This window comes from Amphiura filiformis, chromosome 8, assembly GCF_039555335.1.
Source record: "Amphiura filiformis chromosome 8, Afil_fr2py, whole genome shotgun sequence".
Taxonomy (NCBI): Eukaryota; Metazoa; Echinodermata; class Ophiuroidea; order Amphilepidida; family Amphiuridae; genus Amphiura; species Amphiura filiformis.
Window position 1 is genome coordinate 16624504 of NC_092635.1, and position 21339 is coordinate 16645842.

The 21339-nt window shown below is 35.3% G+C and overlaps 1 protein-coding gene across 1 annotated transcript in view; it reads left to right on the forward strand.

Moving 5' to 3' along the window:
* Window positions 1–21339, forward strand: part of LOC140158707 (MOB-like protein phocein) — a 68187-nt gene that overhangs the window by 14148 nt on the left and 32700 nt on the right. Inside the window, 2 exon segments of the mRNA XM_072181893.1 lie at window positions 1571–1671; window positions 16817–16859. Of these exon segments, the coding sequence (XP_072037994.1) occupies window positions 1571–1671; window positions 16817–16859 (144 nt within the window).

Sequence of the window (21339 nt, forward strand, 5' to 3'; positions counted from 1 at the left end):
TGTACATTATAGTTCAATATTTGTTTGCATTTTGCTGAGGGTGCATATAAAATGCATGAATGCACTCTTCAGTCTACATTGAATGTAGTATACATGCATTTTAAAGGTGGCAACATGCATCACAATCATGGAACCATGATATTCTTCACCAGGAAGCATCTCAACTTGAGCCACCAGTAACAGTCCCCACACCCAGACTTCACTTCTTCAGCTGTGGTTACAGTTAAATATGATATATACAATTACAAATGCAATGCAGTTTGAGGGAAATAGTAAATATAGTATTGTTTCTGAGGTGTTGGATGATTTATTGTTTATTTCTTCCCGATGGGTATCAAAGGAAACTAGTCCTAATCAGGCAACATTTCTGTATGTTTTTTCACCTTTTAAAATGCCAAATCCAACAATCAGGACATAGGCACAAGTGGCTGTAATTGTAGTACCAAGTCTATGTTATTCCACTGATATTTTCCTCTTGAGGATTTGTATTTTATAGTTTGAATTTCATAACATACATGTAATAAGAAGCACCCAATAAAATGAGCCTTATTGAAGAGCTTTGCTGAAGAGCCTGGGGGCATTCATTGATTAGGGGATTTTAGGTTGAATATGGGGTATATTTTGCCCTGGAGGTAGAGACTTGTGTTACACCATATACATTTGTAAGGTGCCCAAGGTTATACGTGTAGATATCACAATTTGAATGTGTGGGCAATGAAAGAGGGGGCGTTTTGTGTTTTCTGTTTTATATCACCCATGGGAGTATTCAGAAGTAATGAACAAGATCTTGCTACATGTTTGTAGTTTTTTAGCTGTAGTATATTCAGTTTTCTAGAGTTCTCTGGCTAGCCATCTGATACCCAGTGAGATATCCCAATACTCTGTTAGCTGACAACTCACATTTCATGTTCATTATTTTGGGTCAATTGCAACTGAAGGGGCTAAAAATGTGTGATATTAAGTTGTTATAATATTATTTAAAAAAAGAAGATATACGATAGGCTTAAATTAGCGAAGTATCAAACTTGGTGTGTAGAAATTGTTGATATTTATGTTGGCATCAGTTTAACATAAAATGCAGGAGGGAAACACATACCTTCCCTGTTTTACAAAATGACTTAGTTTGGGGAGAACTGACTTTAGAGTTGATCGGATAACTGGACTTGACCACGTCTTGAGCCTGAGGCATGTGGGCTACGTTTTATACATTATGTCTCTTTATTAGAATTTTGAAAAATGAAAAGAAATGCAATATAGGGCACCACTTAAGGGCTCATATTGAAATACCCTACCACGCTTTTCACACAGAAAGAAGGCAGGATTCCCTCCCTAAGCGCCGCTCAGGAAAGCTCGGTCATAAAACGGATGGATTGTATGCATCAGTGATACACCCTGCCCAGGATTTTAACAAAAGAAGGCTAGCACAGGAAAGCTGCAGGATGGCGCACACCTTCCTGTGTAAGGGAATTTCAATATGAGCCCTAATAATAGACATATGTGATACTAATTAAGTATGTATTACAGAAACAGTTATTAATGTGCAACTATCTCTTCTTTGTCACCATTACAGTACATCCAGCAAAACATTCGCAAAGAAATCGGTAATATTGATGGCATTCTTGAGGCACCAGAGGGTCAAGATGAAGGTGTGTGGAAATACGAGCATTTAAGGTAAGGATGAATAGATGTAGCAATGGATAGCAACAGACTTGTAAGCCATCTGATGACTTCAGGATATTACCTAATTGCCATTGATTTGTAACATGTGTGGGTGGGCTAGACTTATCCTGTGTGGGCTATTCTAACAAATAGTGATGTGCAAATTTACTAGTGCTCAAGGGTTTTAAAATAGCCATGTAATTGCACATGTAAGATAGCACTTAATACTTTAAGATTTAAAAGTCTGAGAATGTTTTGTCTTATGCATTCTAATTCCAAAGCCACCCATTAGCAGAATTAAATGGCATCAATATCTGATGACAATTTTCTGGATATTACCAGAAATTTGAATACAATTTTTTGTATATTTTTGAAAATATTTTCAGATTTGGATGATATTTCAGCATTTGTTTTTGGGAGGGGGTGGAGTTTGATATATGTGACCCATCACATCGAAACACTGCAGTTGTCGTCAAAAATGAACTTGTAGATTTCTTTACCAAACTAGAGGACTGTTTTTAAGCTTTAAAATGGCACCTCTTTCATTAATATCGCATGTAGAATGGTGATTTTATGTGACAAATACAGTTCAAATTTCTTATTATTTTCTTTATTTTTCGTGGCACATTTTCTTTATTTTTTTTTTAAATGTGGGTTTCCGACAACTGCCGTGTTTCGATGTGATGGGTCACATATAGCCTATTACCTGGATGAGCTCCCATCAATGTTTGATGTCACTCGCAAGCACTTGGATGTGGATCTTGCCCAGTTAGATATCTGCTATTGTAAATATAAAAATAAAAGCAGGCTCCTTGTGGAAAGTCTAAATAGGCAGCTATTCCTTGCTACTTATTTAGGGTTGGTAATGCAAATAATTTCAAAGTTACAGGTTCGAATCAACAAAAAATACATTAAATACAAATGTTCATCTATATTTCGGGTTCTGGTTGGTTAGGTCTGGTTTGCATTATTTGAGGAATGCCAGGATCAGGGTGGACAAAAATCTTGCCTCGCAGGTCACTAATTGTGACTTCTACACAAATAAGATAATTTAACTTCTAACCACAACTTTAGTGATTATGCAACTGATATGACTTATAAGAAAAGCATATTTCAGGCACAGGCATATTGCAAAATCATCATGACAACTGGGCTGGCTATTTGAAATGCAATTTATATTCCGCTTGTAGCAACACCCACTTGTTTTCACTGATCTCGCAAAACCAATCTCCAGTGACATACCGGTAGTTTTATCAACAACATCAATCAGAAACTTGAGCTGAAGTTGTGGAGCATGAAGTTGTGTATCCAATACATTAAGAGATCATTTTATGAGTACAATTATGTATTGGGATTACAGAATTGTGTACTGGTAGATGGTGATATTTGAGTTTGTAGCATCAACCATCCTCCATGATGTCATCCTGAGCTGAAATTGTTACATTCTGATCTCATCACATCATGAAATGCTCAAAATTATCCTTGGGATAGACATGATCAGAATGATACCACATGGATTGTAGACTACTTATGTCCAGAGGGTTGAATGTAAAGGCTTCAAAAGTCAAAACCAATGGCTATTTTTATGCACGAACATAGCCCTTGAATGACCTGTCATTACTCAGGATAAGTAGCTATTATTATCCTAGCCCATGGCTTTACAAGTGCAAAAATAACAAATATGCTGTAATGCTGTATTTATGATATGAATGGATCTAGATCCTGAAATATAGATCTTTGGAGATATACACTGCAGAGGTCTTCAGTCTAGATTTTACCTATTCTTTATTTGAGGAAGATAGGAAGGTTAGATACATAGGCAACTGTTGAGGCTTATAATCTACTATGGTGGTTTAGCTACTCCCCATACTTAGAAGTTTGCTTCCTCACTTTTCAAATCATATTATGTAAAAAAAACTATTTTAATACTAGGCAGGGATTTCTTTTAGCATTTGACTGAAGGGGTATATTAAATTTTATGGGCCCTTTCAATTGCGAATTTTTCTTCTGAAGCAGAGATAGATATAAGGAGCAATAATCAGCTGGCCTAAGGCCAGCTTGGAAGGACCCTGATTCTACATCTTTTTATTTCTATTATTGTAACATGTCTTGAATTCATAATTATGCCAAAATTCCAACTGGGCCATTGGGCCATCCAGAAGAAAAATCTACTGGCCTTGGCCAGTGGCTAAATCGACCCCTGCTGAAGGGGTATTACACATTGCCCAGGGAAAAATTTAATTTTTTATTTTGGAGAAGACATTTTTTCGCCAGGACTTTCAAGAATCTAAAAAGAGGGGGGGGGGGGAGATAGCAAAATTCATCTTTTATGCAAAATATCACCCAAGTGGAAATATCAGGTATATCAAATCATGCAATATTTGAATGTGTGCATTTTCAAGATAAAATCATTGTTTAAAATCACACAATTCTTTCAAATAATGCGCTGTAACCAGAAAATATAATCCTAATTGGAGATGTTTGATGTCCAAAAAAGAGAGCCAGAAGTAGACCTTGGGTTGACACTAACATGTTCAAAATCCGACCCTTTTCCATGTTTTATTAACGATGATGCATAGCACTTAAGTGGAACCACCAGGCTTCCTCCTTACATCAGATTGCGTTAATTCTCTTAAATTTTGATCAAGCCTTTGATGTAAATAGCAATGAAGTGTCCTATCGTTACCCATGCACTTACACTCCCCCCATACCCTACACCCTCCACCACACCCCCATGCACAAACAATGACTTAGTAGGGCATGGATAGGAAGTTTGCAAGCCTTGAAACAAGTGGACTGGCACCAGGAGCAATATGTTTTTGAACATTGCTCCTGGTTTACTGGGATTTTACGAGAATCAGGAATAATTTCTGAAGAAACAGGAGCAATTTGCAAATAATAATTCCTTTTCTGCATACAATACAGCATACCTGCACTACTGCATAAAGTTCAAAACTGGAACCAGGAGCAATTTGTTTTAGAAAATTGCTTCTGGTTCATGTGAATTTTACAAGGACCAGGAGCAATTCATGGCTTTACGAGGGCAAATTTGCTCCTGGTGCGTGCTTCAAGGCTGGGAAGTTTGACATATGTTGCAAAAATCAAGGGATTTTGGACATAACAACCAGGTCTGCCACCATGGTGTCCTAGAATCCAGGCAGTCCGACACTACTTGGTAGTCCAATCTGTATACACTTTACAACCAGTGAAGGTTTGTCAAAGAACATTGTAAACAACAGATGTACAGTTTGTACACTCTGAAGTACAAAGTGACAACGCTCGAGTATGCAGCGCGTAAACAGTGCGCAGTGCTGCGTCTCTGCTGAGGTATGCGTGCCTTCAAAGTCGGCACAATGTGTGCGTCCGCGTCGGTACTTTGTACTTCAGAGTAGACTGACTGTAAAGTAAATGAAGGTTACGGTGCACGTGCAGTATGCTGATATAACTCAATAACTAAGGAGTTACTTAAGTATGATAGCATTATTTACTTTATCAGCCTCTATGTAAGTCAATTAGGCACTTGTTAAGATTCAAGATACTTGTCTGTCAAAAAGCAGAACAAAATGTAAATTTTTAAAGTCTTGTAACTCCAAGATCACAGCTCTTCATGGGCAATTACAGCGAGTTTGTACTGGGATCTGTGAGACACTGGGTTTATGAAATTGAATCAACTATGGAAAGTGTTTACATTGGTTTAAAATGATTGCATATTGGTCAGTCAAGGGTGTTTGAAAAATCACAGTCAAGAGTGTACTGCACACAACAGGTCAAACGCTTATTCAAACACCAGATAGTCCTCTAATTGAGCCACAATGAAGAACCAGGTCAACCAAAGATGTAATGCGAATGAAGCTCAGAAAGAAACGGCGAGATAAAAATGGACGAGTTTGAGACAGGAAAGTAAAAAAGGCGAGCTACTCCATATACAAGAAGTTCTCAAGGTGACTTATAGGAGGTCCCCAATGCAAATTGTGGAATCTATGGTTAGTCCACTAGCGCTCCTCAAGTCAAGTGTAAAGAATATGCTGATAGTCCCAAAGACAAGAGGAGAGCGTGGCGCAATGGTTAGGGTACTTGCCTTTAGTGCACAAGGTCCCGGGTTCAATTTGATTTGCTGGGATATTGACTTGGGAGAAAAAACAGTCTGAAATTATTTGGCAACCTCTGTAGATTAAATTCAGACTTCCGCTCTCCCCATGGTTTATTTAGAATTGGGTAAATGAATCATGAAAGTACTCTGTCCTTCGGAGGGGACGTTAAGCCGTCGGTCCCGTGTGCAGAGAGCCATACCTGTACATGTATCTCGCAGCCAGTTTCGTAAAGAGTAGGGTGTTAAATGGAATCTATAATTAGGCCCCAAGGCAGGTTATAGAGTCTAATACTGTTAATCTCCAAAGTGGTTTCTGAGTTATGAAATCTACAGATAGTCCCCAAGGCAAGTTATCGAACATGCCGATAGTTAAAGGCGAGTTAGATAATTGGATAATTAATGATAAACCGCCTTCACTTCACTAACAAAGATTTTTCATGAAATAATGGTAATTTTGGGAGAAAATAACATTCATTCATCATTCAACCATTAACACAAGGGTTAACAGATGTTTCCACAATGCACTACAGGGACTATTTACCTTATCTGTACATTACCTTATCTGTACATTAACATGCGCATATTTTCGGCGGAAGAAGAAGGGCGGCAAAAAGAATTAGTAAAGAAAGGGCGGAAAAAATTTGAAAAAGTATACAAAATTGTGAAAAATGGTACTATACATCAAAATGTGTTGCTTTTTTAGGGCGCTTAGCGCCTATAATCCTTTTTTTTTTTAGCTCTTCTTTTTTTTTAAACCACCGAAAAAAATTGGGTCAACCTTTTCGGGCTGTTGAAGAAGGGCGGCAAAATTAAATTTTCTTCAGCCCTCCTGGGTAGGAGTGGCCACGGTACGCCACTGCATTAACTTGACTTATCTTGTCTGTAACTTGCCAGAAAGGCTAAGCACCTTATCTGTAACTCGCACAAGGGACTAACTACTAGCTAATCTGTAAAACTGTCATAACCAGGCCTGGAAATAAGTCGGTCTGAACCAGGAGCCAAACATTTGGAAAAGCGGCTCCTGGTCCTGTAATTTTCTAGTGAACCAGGAGCCATTTTTAAAGAGCCAGGAGTCATTTTTCTTAAAGTATCAAAATGCTTATTTTTGTTATTTCTACAGCTTTCGATGCTCACCTGAGACTTTTAGATCCATGTTATTTGTTATTTAACTTATTAATTATATTATTACTTATTGTCACAAGTTAACAAATAAATGTTATTATATCTGAACAGACCAGTTGAGTCTTATTTTATTATTTTATTTTATTTTATTTTATTTTATTTTATTTTATTTTATTTTATTTTATTTTTTTTTATATTTTATTTTATTTTATTTTATTTTTTTAAATTTTATTTTTAATTTATATTTAATTTAATTTAATTTAATTTAATTTTATTAATTTATTTTATTTTATTTTATTTTATTTTATTTTATTCATTTTTTTTAATTCATTTTTTTTATTTGATTCAATTTTATTTTATTTTATTTTATTTTATTCATTTTTTTTTAATTCATTTTTTATTTGATTCAATTTGGCCTTTTATTTCATGATTTTAGGAAAATTTTAAATATCTAGAAACAATGTCGCCAAAATTCAAGATGGCCGCTTTCATGTTTAGCGATCGTGGTGATCACCTAACCTGAAAACAAGGCAAAATACTGCCAAAATTATGAGCCCTGAAGGCAAATATCAAGGAAAATTGGTGAAATATTAGGTAAAAGATAAGATTTGGCACTGCATTTTGTTGAAAATACATTGGAAATGGCCAATATTTTGAGCGGAAATGAACTTGCCTGACAAGTTTTACTGGGCCATTTCCTGAGCACTGATACCGGGCGCAAAATACAGATTTTCTCTGGCGCCTGGGCGTGTAATTTTGGTTGGATCCAGGCGTTAAAACTCAGTAACCGTAGGGTAAAAATCGCTCGGCGCCTGCTTGTTTCCAGGCTTGGTCATAACTCGCTATTTTTTAACTCCCCTAAAATTGGATCTCAGGCATAAGTTTGTACAATTTGAATGTTGATTGAATAGAAACAAACAAAGCAAGAAATTATTTGTATATTTATTTTAGTGCGCTGTTAGGTCAATGGGGCACTTGTGAAGATTCTAGGTATACAATACTTCTGTCAAAAGTAGAACAAATTATTAAAGAGAGATTCAACAAAATCATAAAGCCTACTTGTATATAAATCATGTCGATCATTGCCAAACTCAATTCACATCATTATCCGTTCGACAACTTAAACTAATTTAAAATGTAGGACTAATTAAAAAAAAAGTTTCATATGGTTACATGTTAGTCGTCTCTCTGATACTGTAATGTATTTTGACTTGATTAAGTATATCTAGGACAAACATGCGATGGAATGGAGTGGTTGTTGAGATTGAGTCGCAAGACATAAAATGTTGATGTGTATCAAGTTTTTTAAAGTGCATATCATGAAATCATTGACAGTCTGTGATAGATGTGAAGCAATATTGAGTAAATGTATGTTATTCCTCAAGGAAATCACTTGACATTTTTTGAAACATTAGTGTAAGTGTCTCAAATTCAAGCTTTTGGTCATCACATACAAGTGTGTCAATTTGCAAGCTTCTGAATACCTGCAAGAACTCATCACATTTCACATACCAAGAGTACTTCTCTTTGATCATAAAACCAGGACTCTCACTGGTGATAGAGCTGGTCCTTGTCTATGGAATTCTCTTCCAATCAACATCAGGCAGGCCAAAACATTTGTTATCTTCAAAACCAACTAAAAACTCACTTGTTTGTTTAATTTTTTGCTTGTCTGGAAATTGTTATGTTTATTATGTAGAATGCCATTGAATATTGTATTATTTTATGTGTTCTTTTGGAAAGCACTGTGGTCCATGGAGGGTGCTATATAAATGCTTGGTTGTATTGTATTGTTTAACATTTTGCTGTGTAGTATCGAATCCAATGTCATGGATATGTTTCACCTGCAGAATATGATCAATTGAATGTCATGAATTGTCAAAGCACTTTACCTCTCTGTTGTGGGATAAGTATAAGTATAATGGTGTTTCAACAGTTTACTCCACCCAATGTGTTACAATTAAAACTTTAAAAGTAACAAGTGCCGGTGCAAACTACTGTTAAAGTATCAAAGAATACAGGGAATCAAACCCATGTCCTTTTGTGTGCCAGACAGACACCCTAAACACCAGACTTCAGGCTTTCCACGATAGGCACATATTGCTATCTACTGAAGACAGAAACTGAAGCTAATGGATGACATCCCAGGTATAGAACCCTTGCACAACATACAGATAACTATGTTCACCACTCTACCAAAAACCATTCAAAAGTAGGTAATAGAGTTATACAGCATGAACCAGAACAAACAAACGCATTGGGGATCAATAATAATTTTAATGATACAAGAGGAAACTGAATATAAGCATAACAAATAAACACATCAATTGGGGATCAATTTAATGATAAACAAACAAATGCATTTTCCATCAATTTTTGTTTTAAATGATAAACTAACGAACACATATTGTGTAGTGTTTGCACTTTACTCTGTGTTTTTCAATGCATAGTCACACGACAATTATGTAGGTGATGATACACCATTAGACAAAAAATATCCCGCAGAGAACTTACAAATCCATGTTTTCAGTGATTTTTCCATTTTTTTGGAGACAAAATACTCCACCAATTTCCCAAGTCTGACATTTGGTGGGAATCTTTTCATGAGCTGCATTTTTAATGTTTAGGTTATAATTTGTAGATGCTATTTATATCATGGCTTTGACAGCATCAGGGATACAAAATGCTGTGCATTATGAATAAAATTGTTTACTCCAACAGTATTTAAATGTTAAGTGAAGAAACATTATTCTAAAGATATGCAAATCTTTCCCCAACTATTGCATACAAATTTATTCTACTGTTTGAGAATCTTAATGTGTTTTGTTCTACTTTTTCAAAATTTACCTTCATATTACGAAAATTGCAAAATTTGTTGAAACATTTGAACATCTTGAAGCAATGAATCCTATAAATATAAATGATGACACAATTTTCAGAGATTGAAGTATGTATAAAAGGCAACTGTTCCACCTCTGTCCTTCCGCAAAGGGATTACCCCTCCCTAAAAATAAATTTAAAAAAAAGTCTTGCTATTTAGTTGAGAAATGTCAAATCAGCTATTTTGTAATAATATAATGTTGTTCTTGGTTCTAAAAGTTGTTGGTAAAACATTTCGGACTGTCTAGCATAAAATCTAATAAGATATATCTAAAATAGATCAAAATAGGAGAAAAAAACTTAGCAGGGGTAGTCTAAAGTTCATTTGACCATAGTAGTTTACATTCAGTACAATTCAGAATCCACAAAATAAAAGCTGATAGCGCCCTCTCTTAAGGGGGGGGGGGTAATAACAGGTGGATGCTAAATTAAAGATGTCATGATTATTACCAATTTTGATGTCAGTCATATAGTAGTGCTTATCATGCTAGCATACCGTGCCTTCAGTTTTCTTTTAAAATACCAATTGCAGTCAAAGTCAAACAAAACTATTTGATATTGAATTTCAGTTGACAGGAATTTCTCCAAATTGCTCACCACAGAAATGACGATGCTATCTTCAGTAGATAGCAGATATTTGCACTGTCATTATTTGGCTCACCATAGTTATTACCATGCTATATAGCAGGTATTTGCATTGTCATTATTTGGCTCACCATAGTTATTACCATGCAATCTTCAGTAGATAGCAGATATTTGCACTTCAATTATTTATTTGGCTCGCTATAGTAATCACTGTCATTATTTGGCTCATAGTAATTACCGTGCTATCTTCAGTAGATAGCAGATATTTGCACTGTCATTATTTGGCTCACCATAGTAATTACCATGCTATCTTCAGATTGTTATTATTGTTTGATATTTTCTGCCAACAATATGGAAAAAGAGACACATGTAGCAGCCGACATAAGGTATCTTTCGCTGTAGCGGGTCACATATTTGCACTAAATACTTAGTTGGCTCACCAATAGTAATTTCCATGCTATCTTCAGTAGATAGCAGATATTTGCACTGTCATTATTTGGCTCATAGTAATTACCATGCTATCTTCAGTAGATAGCAGATATTTGCACTGTCATTATTTGGCTCACCATAGTAATTACCATGCTATCTTCAGTAGATAGCAGATATTTGCACTGGAACTATTTGGCTCATCATAGTAATTACTATGCTATCTTCAGTAGATAGCAGATATCTGCACTGGAACTATTTGGCTCATTATAGTATACTGCACCAATAAAGTATCCTTACACTTGGAAAAATAATCAAAATTTCAAAACTGAACAATATTGAGGTAAATTTGTTTTTTTTAATAGATGCACTATCTAATCCTGCACATTATGACACCACATTGAATCCAATGTGACCTCAAGAAGTAAAGTTACAAGCAATTGAATAGACGAAGGTCCCGTTTTAAAAGTGACAAACTGGCCTATACAAGGCGCAAAAAGATTCCAACAAGCGAAACAAAGAGACAACACAGTTTCTTCAATGAAGCGTTATTTAAAGCAGTTTTTTTTAAAGTTTTTACTTCTCTGTACTTTTCATAACTTTCATTTTATTGGTCAGTTCTTTTGTTTCAGTTTTCTTTTGTTCCTTTTGTTTTAAATTAAAGCCAAATGCATAAATTAGCCATTCACCACTCTTAAACCAGATGTCTAGTCTGTGGAGTTTAGAATAGGCCAGTTTGTCACTTTTAAAACTGGACCTTCGTCTAATCAAATGCTTGTAACTTTGCTTCTTGAAGTCACATTGGATTCAATGTGGTGTCAAAATGTGCAGGATTAAATAGTGCATCTATTAAAAAAACAAATTTACCCCAATATTGTTCAGTTTGGCAATTGTGATTATTTTTCCAAGTGTAAGGATACTTTATTGGCACAGTATAATTACCATGCTATATTCAGTAGATAACTAAATAATTGGTTGGCTCACCAATAGTAATTTCCATGCTATCTTCAGTAGATAGCAGATATTTGCACTGTCATTATTTGGCTCAAAGTAATTTCCATGCTATCTTCAGTAAATAGCAGATATTTGCACTGTCATTATTTGGCTCATCATAGTAATTACCATGCTATCTTCAGTAGATAGCAGATATTTGCACTGTCATTATTTGGCTCACCATAGTAATTACCATGCTATCTTCAGTAGATAGCAGATATTTGCACTGTCATTATTTGGCTTACTGTAGTAATTACCATGCTATCTTCAGATTGTCATTATTGTTTGATATTTTCTGCCAACAATATGGAAAAAGAGACACATGTAGCAGCCGACATAAGGTATCTTTCGCTGTAGCGGGTCACATATTTGCACTAAATAATTAGTTGGCTCACCAATAGTAATTTCCATGCTATCTTCAGTAGATAGTATACAAATATATACTGCCATGAGAGGTTCTGGTTAAAACTATGGGCCCGAGGTGAGATCAATATAGTAGTACTATTGATCTCAGCGAGGGACCATAGTTTTAACCAGAACCTCGAATGAAGGCAGTATATATTTGTTTTATATCCTTCATTCATAGATTTTTTGTTCATTGATTGGTTAAAAGATAAATTAGCCTACATGAAAACTCCACCATGCTTCTATTAAGTAGGGCCTATGCATGGTAGGCCGTTTTAGGCGGTTCAAGGAGTCGCACTCTAATGTGAGTGGTTTCTTAAGCTTACTCATGACATTGTCAGTGTTTATTTGTTCAAGTTGTATCTTCATTCCACTGTGCCTTCATTCATAGATTTACATGTAAACTCGAAGGCCATCATGCATCGGGATAGGCCTCCGTATGCATGCACGGTACTAGGCCGGCTGCCTTCATGCATGCATGGCCTTAGCTTAGGCGGTCCGAGACTTGTCTCGCACTGTCAGTATTTGTTTTTAAGCTTACCATGTCAGTGTTGCTCTGAATCTGACTGTGTTGGTCTGAATTCAGTAAATATTCCTGCGCTAGAACTGGTAAAAAAGTTCAAATTAAACAGCTGAAATCGTGAATCTTCTTCAAGTTCAAGTTCAAGTTCAAGTTTATTTCACCATCATCATATCATATAGGTAACAAAATATAGAGAAAGGATGGTAGGACAATCACAAGAGCAAAGCTCGAAAGATGTGATTGCCCTCAGTGCAAAAAAAAAAAGACGCCTACAAACAACAGTCAAGGGCGGGGTGAAAACGGCAGACTGACAGTAGGCCTACTAGTGCAGACAGACAAAGACGTTGGCAATGGCATTTAAGGAAAATTACGGAGAGGGATAGAAGTATGTATATGTTAACTTCAGCAGTAGCAGCCACTCAAGCTTGATAATTTCGCCATGTTTGTCTTGTCGCTTTTACGGCAGTGACAAAATATTCTCACAGTCAATGTCGACGTTCAATGTTATTTTTATGCTTTATGGACTGCGACGTGGGTATGCTGCTATCCGTAAATAGTAAATATCCAGAAGTACTATTTACGGACGTAAATAGTACTTTTTTCCACTTCCTCAAAGAATAGTGCGTTTATTTTTGATCACGTGACACGCTTTTAACCAATCAATGAACAAGAATCTATTAATGAAGGATATAACAGATATTTGCACTGTCATTATTTGGCTCATAGTAATTACCATGCTACCTTCAGTAAATAGCAGATATTTGCACTGTCATTATTTGGCTCACTATAGTAATTACCATGCTATCTTCAGTAGATAGCAGATATTTGCACTGGAACTATTTGGCTCATCATAGTAGTTACCATGCTATCTTCAGTAGATAGCAGATATTTGCACTGGAACTATTTGGCTCATTATAGTAATTACCATGCTATATTCAGTAGATAGCAGATATTTGCACTGTCATTATTTGGCTCACCATAGTAATTACATATTTGCACTGTCATTATTTGGTTCACCATAGTAATTACCATGCTATCTTCAGTAGATAGCAGATATTTGCACTGTAATTGTTTTAGTAATTACCATGCTATCTTCAGTAGATAGCAGATATTTACACTGTAATTATTTGGCTCATAGTAATTACCATGCTATATAGCAGATATTTGCACTGTCATTATTTGGCTCACCATAGTAATTACCATGCTATCTTTAGTAGATAGCAGATATTTGTACTGTCATTATTTGGCTCACCATACTAGTAGTTACAATGCTTCAGTAGATAGGAGATATTTACGCTGTAATTATTTGGCTTACTACAGTAATTACCATGCTATCTTCAGTAGATAGCAGATATTTGCACTGGAATTATTTGGCTCATCATAGTAATTACCATGCTATCTTCAGTAGATAGCTGAATAGATATATGTGATGCGATCAAGCAAAATCAGTCGGAACTCGAAAATATAGATTTTGAGATATAACCAAACAAAGAAAATATTTCCTTTTGTTTCCCATTGTTTTGGAAACTCTTTAATTGCTTATATCTGTGGAACTGGTTGTTCAACTTCAATGGGGTTTTCTGCAAAATTCAGCTTTGCAAAATGCTTTTTACTATCCTATTAGAAACTGATTTAACATTTCTGAGTTTCAACTGAATTTGCTTGATTGCATCACATATAAAACAGGTTCGTTTTTAAAAATTATAATTAAAGTGTTATATAATTGCTACACCATTTGACATTTAAACATTTGTGCTTATTTTTTTTAATATTTGTGTTTGTTGAGTAAACACCAGTAATTAATATGGTGTAAGTAAATGCATCAGTTGCAACATTTATTTTATAAAAACTATATTATGTAAAGATAGTCAATTTTTGTAAGTAGATTATTAAATATACTTTGTATTTCACTATTTGCAATTGATTTAAAGAAGCACTTGACTTTTTAAAAGTAAAATAAAACTAGAAAAAATAGGCGACAGCAGAGCTGTTGAAAGTGTTATTTTATGAAAAATTTAAAAGAAAACTTCTGTATCTTACTGTTAAATTGCCAATTTTAAGTATAACCCATTTATACACCCACATTTTATTCAGGGTAAATTATTGTTTTAAATTGTCAATTAAGAAAATTGGTAGCCACCCACATATCACATACATGTAGCTTGAATAAAATTGGCATTGAATTGATATGTATCCAGAGATAATACCATGCTATCTTCAGTAGATTGCACATATTATATTTGCACTGGGATTATTTGGCTCTAAGCAAATGTTATCAAATTTGTGTCTTCAATAAATTAAACATTCTGAAACACTTGAGACCGTTCCTATAACCTTATTGGTTCTTACCTGTGTGATATGACAAGATATCACACACTTTAGCGCTTGTGCATCAACGCAATATGCGTACTTCGCTATTCACTGTTTGTCAGGGTGTCAAACCCCCACCCTTTTTTATTTTTCCACCACGCTTTTTAGCCATACACCCTTTTTACCAGAAATTGAACCCCACCCTTTTGTGACCAAAGCTTTCAACATTGTAGTTGTCAAATTCGGAAGCTTCTTTGCTACCGTAATTACATCCGAGTCACTGCCGGGTTCTCACAATCTGCACCCGCCATTGTCCATGTCAGAGTCCGAATTGATGCAGAATTTATCCTCATCTAAACAAACACTCATGATTTTCTTCTTCATCTGAAACATTTGCAACATTATATTGGCACAATACTTGCCCCAAAAGGTCCCTGAACGAACTGTGCGTCGCTTTTTCTCAAAGTCATTTTCATCATCAATTTTGTTTCGTTCAGATGACAACAACATGTGTGAACTTCTGCACATGGCTGACATCGTGAATCGGTTCCGAATTTCTGATACATCAGTCTCTACACAGCCGCTGTGGTTCCGCTCGCTCCACTTCTAGTGTGGAAGGAGTGGGCCAAAGCAGCTGTGTAGAGACTGACTATTAAATCATCGCCATTCATAAAATTCATGGCTCGTCGATTCTACTATGGGTGACATTTACGAGTTGAAAACATCAGCCAAATTAATTTCCACGATTTTCATTCAAAATTTACAAATAAAATATGAATGTTTTTGAAGAGATCAAATTACTTTATTATAATTTGTTTTCCAATTGGTAGCTTTACCCACACGCTTAATATATTGCTCCCACGCTTTTTAGAAACCCACTCTTTATACAGCAGAATTTTAACCCCACCCTTTTTACCGATTTTCGGAATTCCAAACCCCCACGCTGTAGAAAGCATGCCGGACAAACAATGACTATTTGAACCAATCGGAGGCGCATATTCCTTGTAAAATGTAGGATTTAATTGGATTACAATTTATAATACTAATGATATTTTTATTTGAACGGAAGTGTATCTATCGTCAACATGGTTGACACTATTTTAAACAACTAATCAAGTTCAAGTTCAATTGAACTTGAACAACTAATCTTCACCTCGTTGTTTTTTAAAGTAAAATAATGATGTCGCCCGTGTTATATGAGACGATAGATGCACTCCAGTGGCTAAAAACAATACCTTTATTATCCAACTAAACATCTAAAATATAAAAGAACCACCCACATATCACATTTGTAGCTTTGAATAAATTTGGCATTGATTTAATCTGTATCCACATAAATTACCATGCTATCTTCAGTAGATTGCACATATTTGCACTGTAAATATTTGGCTCTAAGCAAATGTTATCAAGTTTTGTTTTTGTTTTGCTTTTTTAAAACCTATATAACTTGACACTTGACTTTATAACTTGTGCACATTACCCTAAGACCGAGAAAGCTAAAAAGGACAAGGACACAAAGATTTTGCAAGTCATGGATTTAAATTTTGTCTTCAGAAAATTGGTCCAAATGTCAGAAAGTATATCAAATTTCAATATACAGGTCCACAGAATAAGAGCAAAATGCCTGGTATAACATGTACATTATAATGTCACTGCTGCTTGTTTTAATTTGGTCAAATTTGTCTTTGTTTAGGATATACAGGGTGAACATAACCTTAATTCTTCAATGGCTTACTGTATTGTTAGCAATCAATGTACGTTTAAATCATATTTGAGTGATGTGATAAGTAATGTGATGTGTTGATCTTTCTCCTTTATTGCAGGCAATTCTGCTTGGAATTGAATGGGTTAGCTGTGAAACTACAGGTAAGATATGCACACCTACACACCTCCAATACCAACTACACGTATACATTACAGGTGTACAATTAGGCAACTTAACACATTGTAAAAGGTTTATTTTAGGTTGTCCAAAGGAAAAGACCTTATGTATGGCATCACGAGTCATGTGTTCGTCCGTTGGGGTGTGTTGCCGTGTGCGTTGGTGGTGGGTGTCCATCAACAATTATGCTTTTTGGTCTCATATGAACAGTTAAAATCCTATTGCAACCAACCAAACTTGGGCCATAGCTGCATAAGGGAACCTTCATCTATTGTTGGTCAAGGTCATATACTGAAGTCAAAGGTCATTTAAGGTCTACTTGTAAATATGCTGAAAATACAAAATCTGGTCTCACATGAACAGTTCACAATCAATTGCAACCAAACTTGAGCCAAACCTGCATTATGGGACCTTTTATGTAATGGTGGTGTTCAAATTTACATACTGAGGTCAAAGGTCATTTGAGATCAACTTGTAAAATTAACTGAAAATGAAAAAAAGTGTTTCACAAAAATGAAAAAAAAAAATGTTTTACAGGAATATTTACTATGTGCATTTTTCACTTCCCATATCTTTGGACGACCTATCTGGGACCGCTGTCCTTATTTTTTGTTTACGCATCTCCAAAGAATAATCATAATTTTACGCATCTCCAAAGAATAATCATAATGTACTCATTCATCTCAAATTCACCTTTGAAACTTTTAACAATCTTTATGATTGGAAGTGCTTTGGCAGACAAGTGCCAATTTTCTTGGCATAGATAGCTATTTTTATATGTCACTCGTACATAAAGCATTCTTACTAGACAGTTCATTAGTTGATTACTACTATTCAATAGATTCACCATCAACCATCACTGCTTGATACCATCCCAATGATGCTGATGCCTCGCAATTTGTTATGACCCTTTGCGTCTTAGCCAGACAGAGTATATGTGGTGTGCACATGTACAGAACAGACTACTTCCTAGTAGTAACGTGTCTGTGTGCATCATCTTTTTTCTGGTATCTAAGGCTCTCACCAATTCCTGGGTACCTGAGTTCCTGCCTGTCCTTGGCCTACCCGGTTCAAAATTTCAGTAACTGGTTACCCGAAACTAAAAAAACAAAACAAAATAAAAAAGGAATGGGCGCCCAAATTATGTGAGCTTGGACGTGATATGGTGAATTCCATGGCATGGTGTTTGGTATCATAGTGATTTTTTCTAGGGAAGAGTAGAAGATGATCAAATGCAAGAGAAATGTGTTTGATTGGGGAAGGTGTATCACAGGACCGTTTTGGATGAAATAAATTGAATTGGAATGAAGCTGTCGTGTCAATTTGCGATTATGTGGGGTGGGGGAAAAAAGCACCAAAAAACAAAGACAGAAATACTGCTAATAAAATAAAACGAAACAAAAAAAAAGCACCAAAAAACAAAGACAGAAATACTGCTAATAAAATAAAAAACAAAGTTGTAATTACTTTTACTTCTATTGAACAGCTAGCAATGTTTACTAATTCTATGTGCCTCTGGGCTGTTCAATAGAAGCAAAAGTAATTAAAATGTACCACAAGCTTTGTACTAGCAAAATTAACAATTAGTTTTTTTTTATTAGTAGCAGCATTTCTCTGGTTTCTAACCTTGAATAACAAGTAATTTTAGGGTCTATATCTTTTTCAATTTTTGTACAAAACTTTGTGTTTTTCGGGTACCTGGAATATTTTCCATAATTCACAACAAATAACAGAAGCATAAATTTAAAAAAAAGTAACAATAAAAGCAATATCAAACAAATGAATCATGGAGGAGATGAGCAGAGGGCCAGAGGAAGTTATCAAGTGTTTTTCCTCCATATAGAATAGAATTTATTTAATTGCAAAAAAGAAAGGTAAGCTTATGTAAATGGAGATTTGACCTTTAATATCTTTATTAATAATGGCTGCATGATCATATGTACATGTATACTTTTAATTACCCACCATTTTATAATCATTTTAAAATCTGTTGTCTGCTGTTGCTTTTTTTGTTGTGATTTTTGTAATTTTTTGATAAATTTTTCATAATGAAATTCCAATAAACATTGAAAGACAAAAAGTTTTTTACTCAAATTATAATCAAAGTAAATAATCAAATATTAAACATCTAAAATAAACACTAGATCTTGAATTCACAAACATTTTACTTCTATTGAACAGCTAGCAATGTTCAAAGAGCTAGCAATGTATACTAATTCTATGTGTCCCTGGCTGTTCAATAGAAGCAAAAGTAATTAAAATAAACTAGCTTTGTACCACTACCAACAAAATTAACAGTTTTTTTGTTTTGTTAAGTAGCATCATTTCTCTGGTTAGCAACCTTGAATAACAAGTAATTTTAGGGTCTTTATCTTTTTCAATTTTTGTAAAAAAATTTGTGTTTTTTGGGGTATCTGGATTGCTGCCCAAAAATTCAGTCAGGTACCCGAGTACATAATTACCTGTTAGGAGAGAGCCTTGCTGGTTTTATACTTTCTACCGCTGAGCGGTGTGATGCTTCATCATGCCACATGACACTTTCTGCAAATGTAGCGGCAGCAGCATGACTCTGAAAACTAATGTTGCCTACTCAGCACCGCTCCATGATAATTGGCCAAAAATTGTATCCTGTTCTCATATGTCAGAGCAGCACAGCTCCCGAGTTGACTTGAATTTAATGCCTAGCGATTTGCCATTTTTGGCAAAGCGGCAGAGTGATTGATATATCAACATGCCGCTGGTCACTGCCAGTGTTTCTGGTGCGACTGTGCAGTGAAGCAAAATCGTTGTCAGAGCGACAAGCGGTAGAAAGTATGAAACCAGCATTTCACTCAGTCCATTAGTATATTTTCGTCATTGTGTCGTAATTACTCGATTATGACACGATTATGATACATGACTGAAGAGAGCATCCACACGGTCAGCAGCTCGTCATCGTGTCGTAATAAATTCATGCTACAGTATTTACGAAGCCCCATTAAGTAAACATAAATACAACGACAAAATGCGTACACGCAGGTAATTTTCATCGGCAATTACGACACAATCATGCTAGAAACCGTCCCAATGATGGAAATTTTCATCATTCGCGAATGATGACACGGTTGTAGTATGCCGACGACATTGAGCTGACACACGGTACTAATATCATAATACGATTGCGACTCGATTGTAAAAAACACGCTTGTGTGGACCGGGTCTTAGACTCCCAGATTTAGTTGTAGGTAAATAATTGGATTATGTCACAACAAAATATATTAATGTGTTGATAAAGGAGTACATCTAATATTATTGAAAAGTTATAGAATATATGTGTGAGTGATTATAAAGTAAATATTAACTGTTTTAAATTGTGTCATGGATACATGTAGGCCTACATGTAAATTTAATCACTCGGAGAAAGATGAATTGTTCCATTTCCCTCAACGTACATACCGTTTTGTGAAATGGTACGATCCATGCTAACCCGTGTGATGCACACTGGTAGACAGTTAATATTTGTAAAATGACTGGGTACCTCATTTAGATCACAGATGATATCTGGTCTCTGCGGAAATGATCTATAATAAAGACGGCAAATGCTTTGCCAAAGCACACCATACTTTGAAAGCTCTTGTTTACAATTTATATGTTTATATTTGTCTGCCAGCCAGCCAGAATATCACCCATTCACCACACATCCTATACGTATGCATTTGTATCTTTGGTAATTTTGATGTGGCTTTATTTTGTAGATCAGTTTCTATCGCTGCTTTTATTTCCCTGATGTATTCGTATCTTACAGTCCTCTGGCAAAACAAGTGATATTTTAAATATTAAAACAAATTAGTTCTGCAATTTTGTTTTCTAGAATTGGGAAAAGACTCTGTTAACTCTAATAAGAAGACGCAACTTGATTTTTGATTACGTCATTATGGAATTCAGTCAAACCCATTGCCACGCATTGTGTAAACATGCGTCATTCTATTTGCATCGTCCAAACTCACTAAAGTAAATGTTGATTTTGAGCATTATTTAGTTAATTTAGTCGGACACTATCAATTTATCCTTTGTAGGTATGCTATCGGATCTTTTTGTTAATAGACTAATTAATTTGTCTTCCCGTGGATGTCGACAGAATAAACAGAAAATATTGCTTGCGGAAGACTACTTGAAATTACAGATGGTACAGTGTTAACACTGATTTACACAAATCAATGTAGGACAACTATCTGTCATAATCCTATTTGAGGTCAAAAATAGAATTGACTTTTTCACAGGTAGGGTCTATTTGATATATCTCTCATAAAAAGTCACTGCCCAGGTAATGCTGTTGCTTAAATAACTCTTTCAAGCTGAAATGATATTCCAGCCACCAGCAGGAACTAGCAGTGTTATTAGGTTGAGATTTGAGCAATGAAATAGTTGCTTCCTATTTATTGGCTTGAGAAAATGATGTATGTATGTTATAAGACGTACATGTAT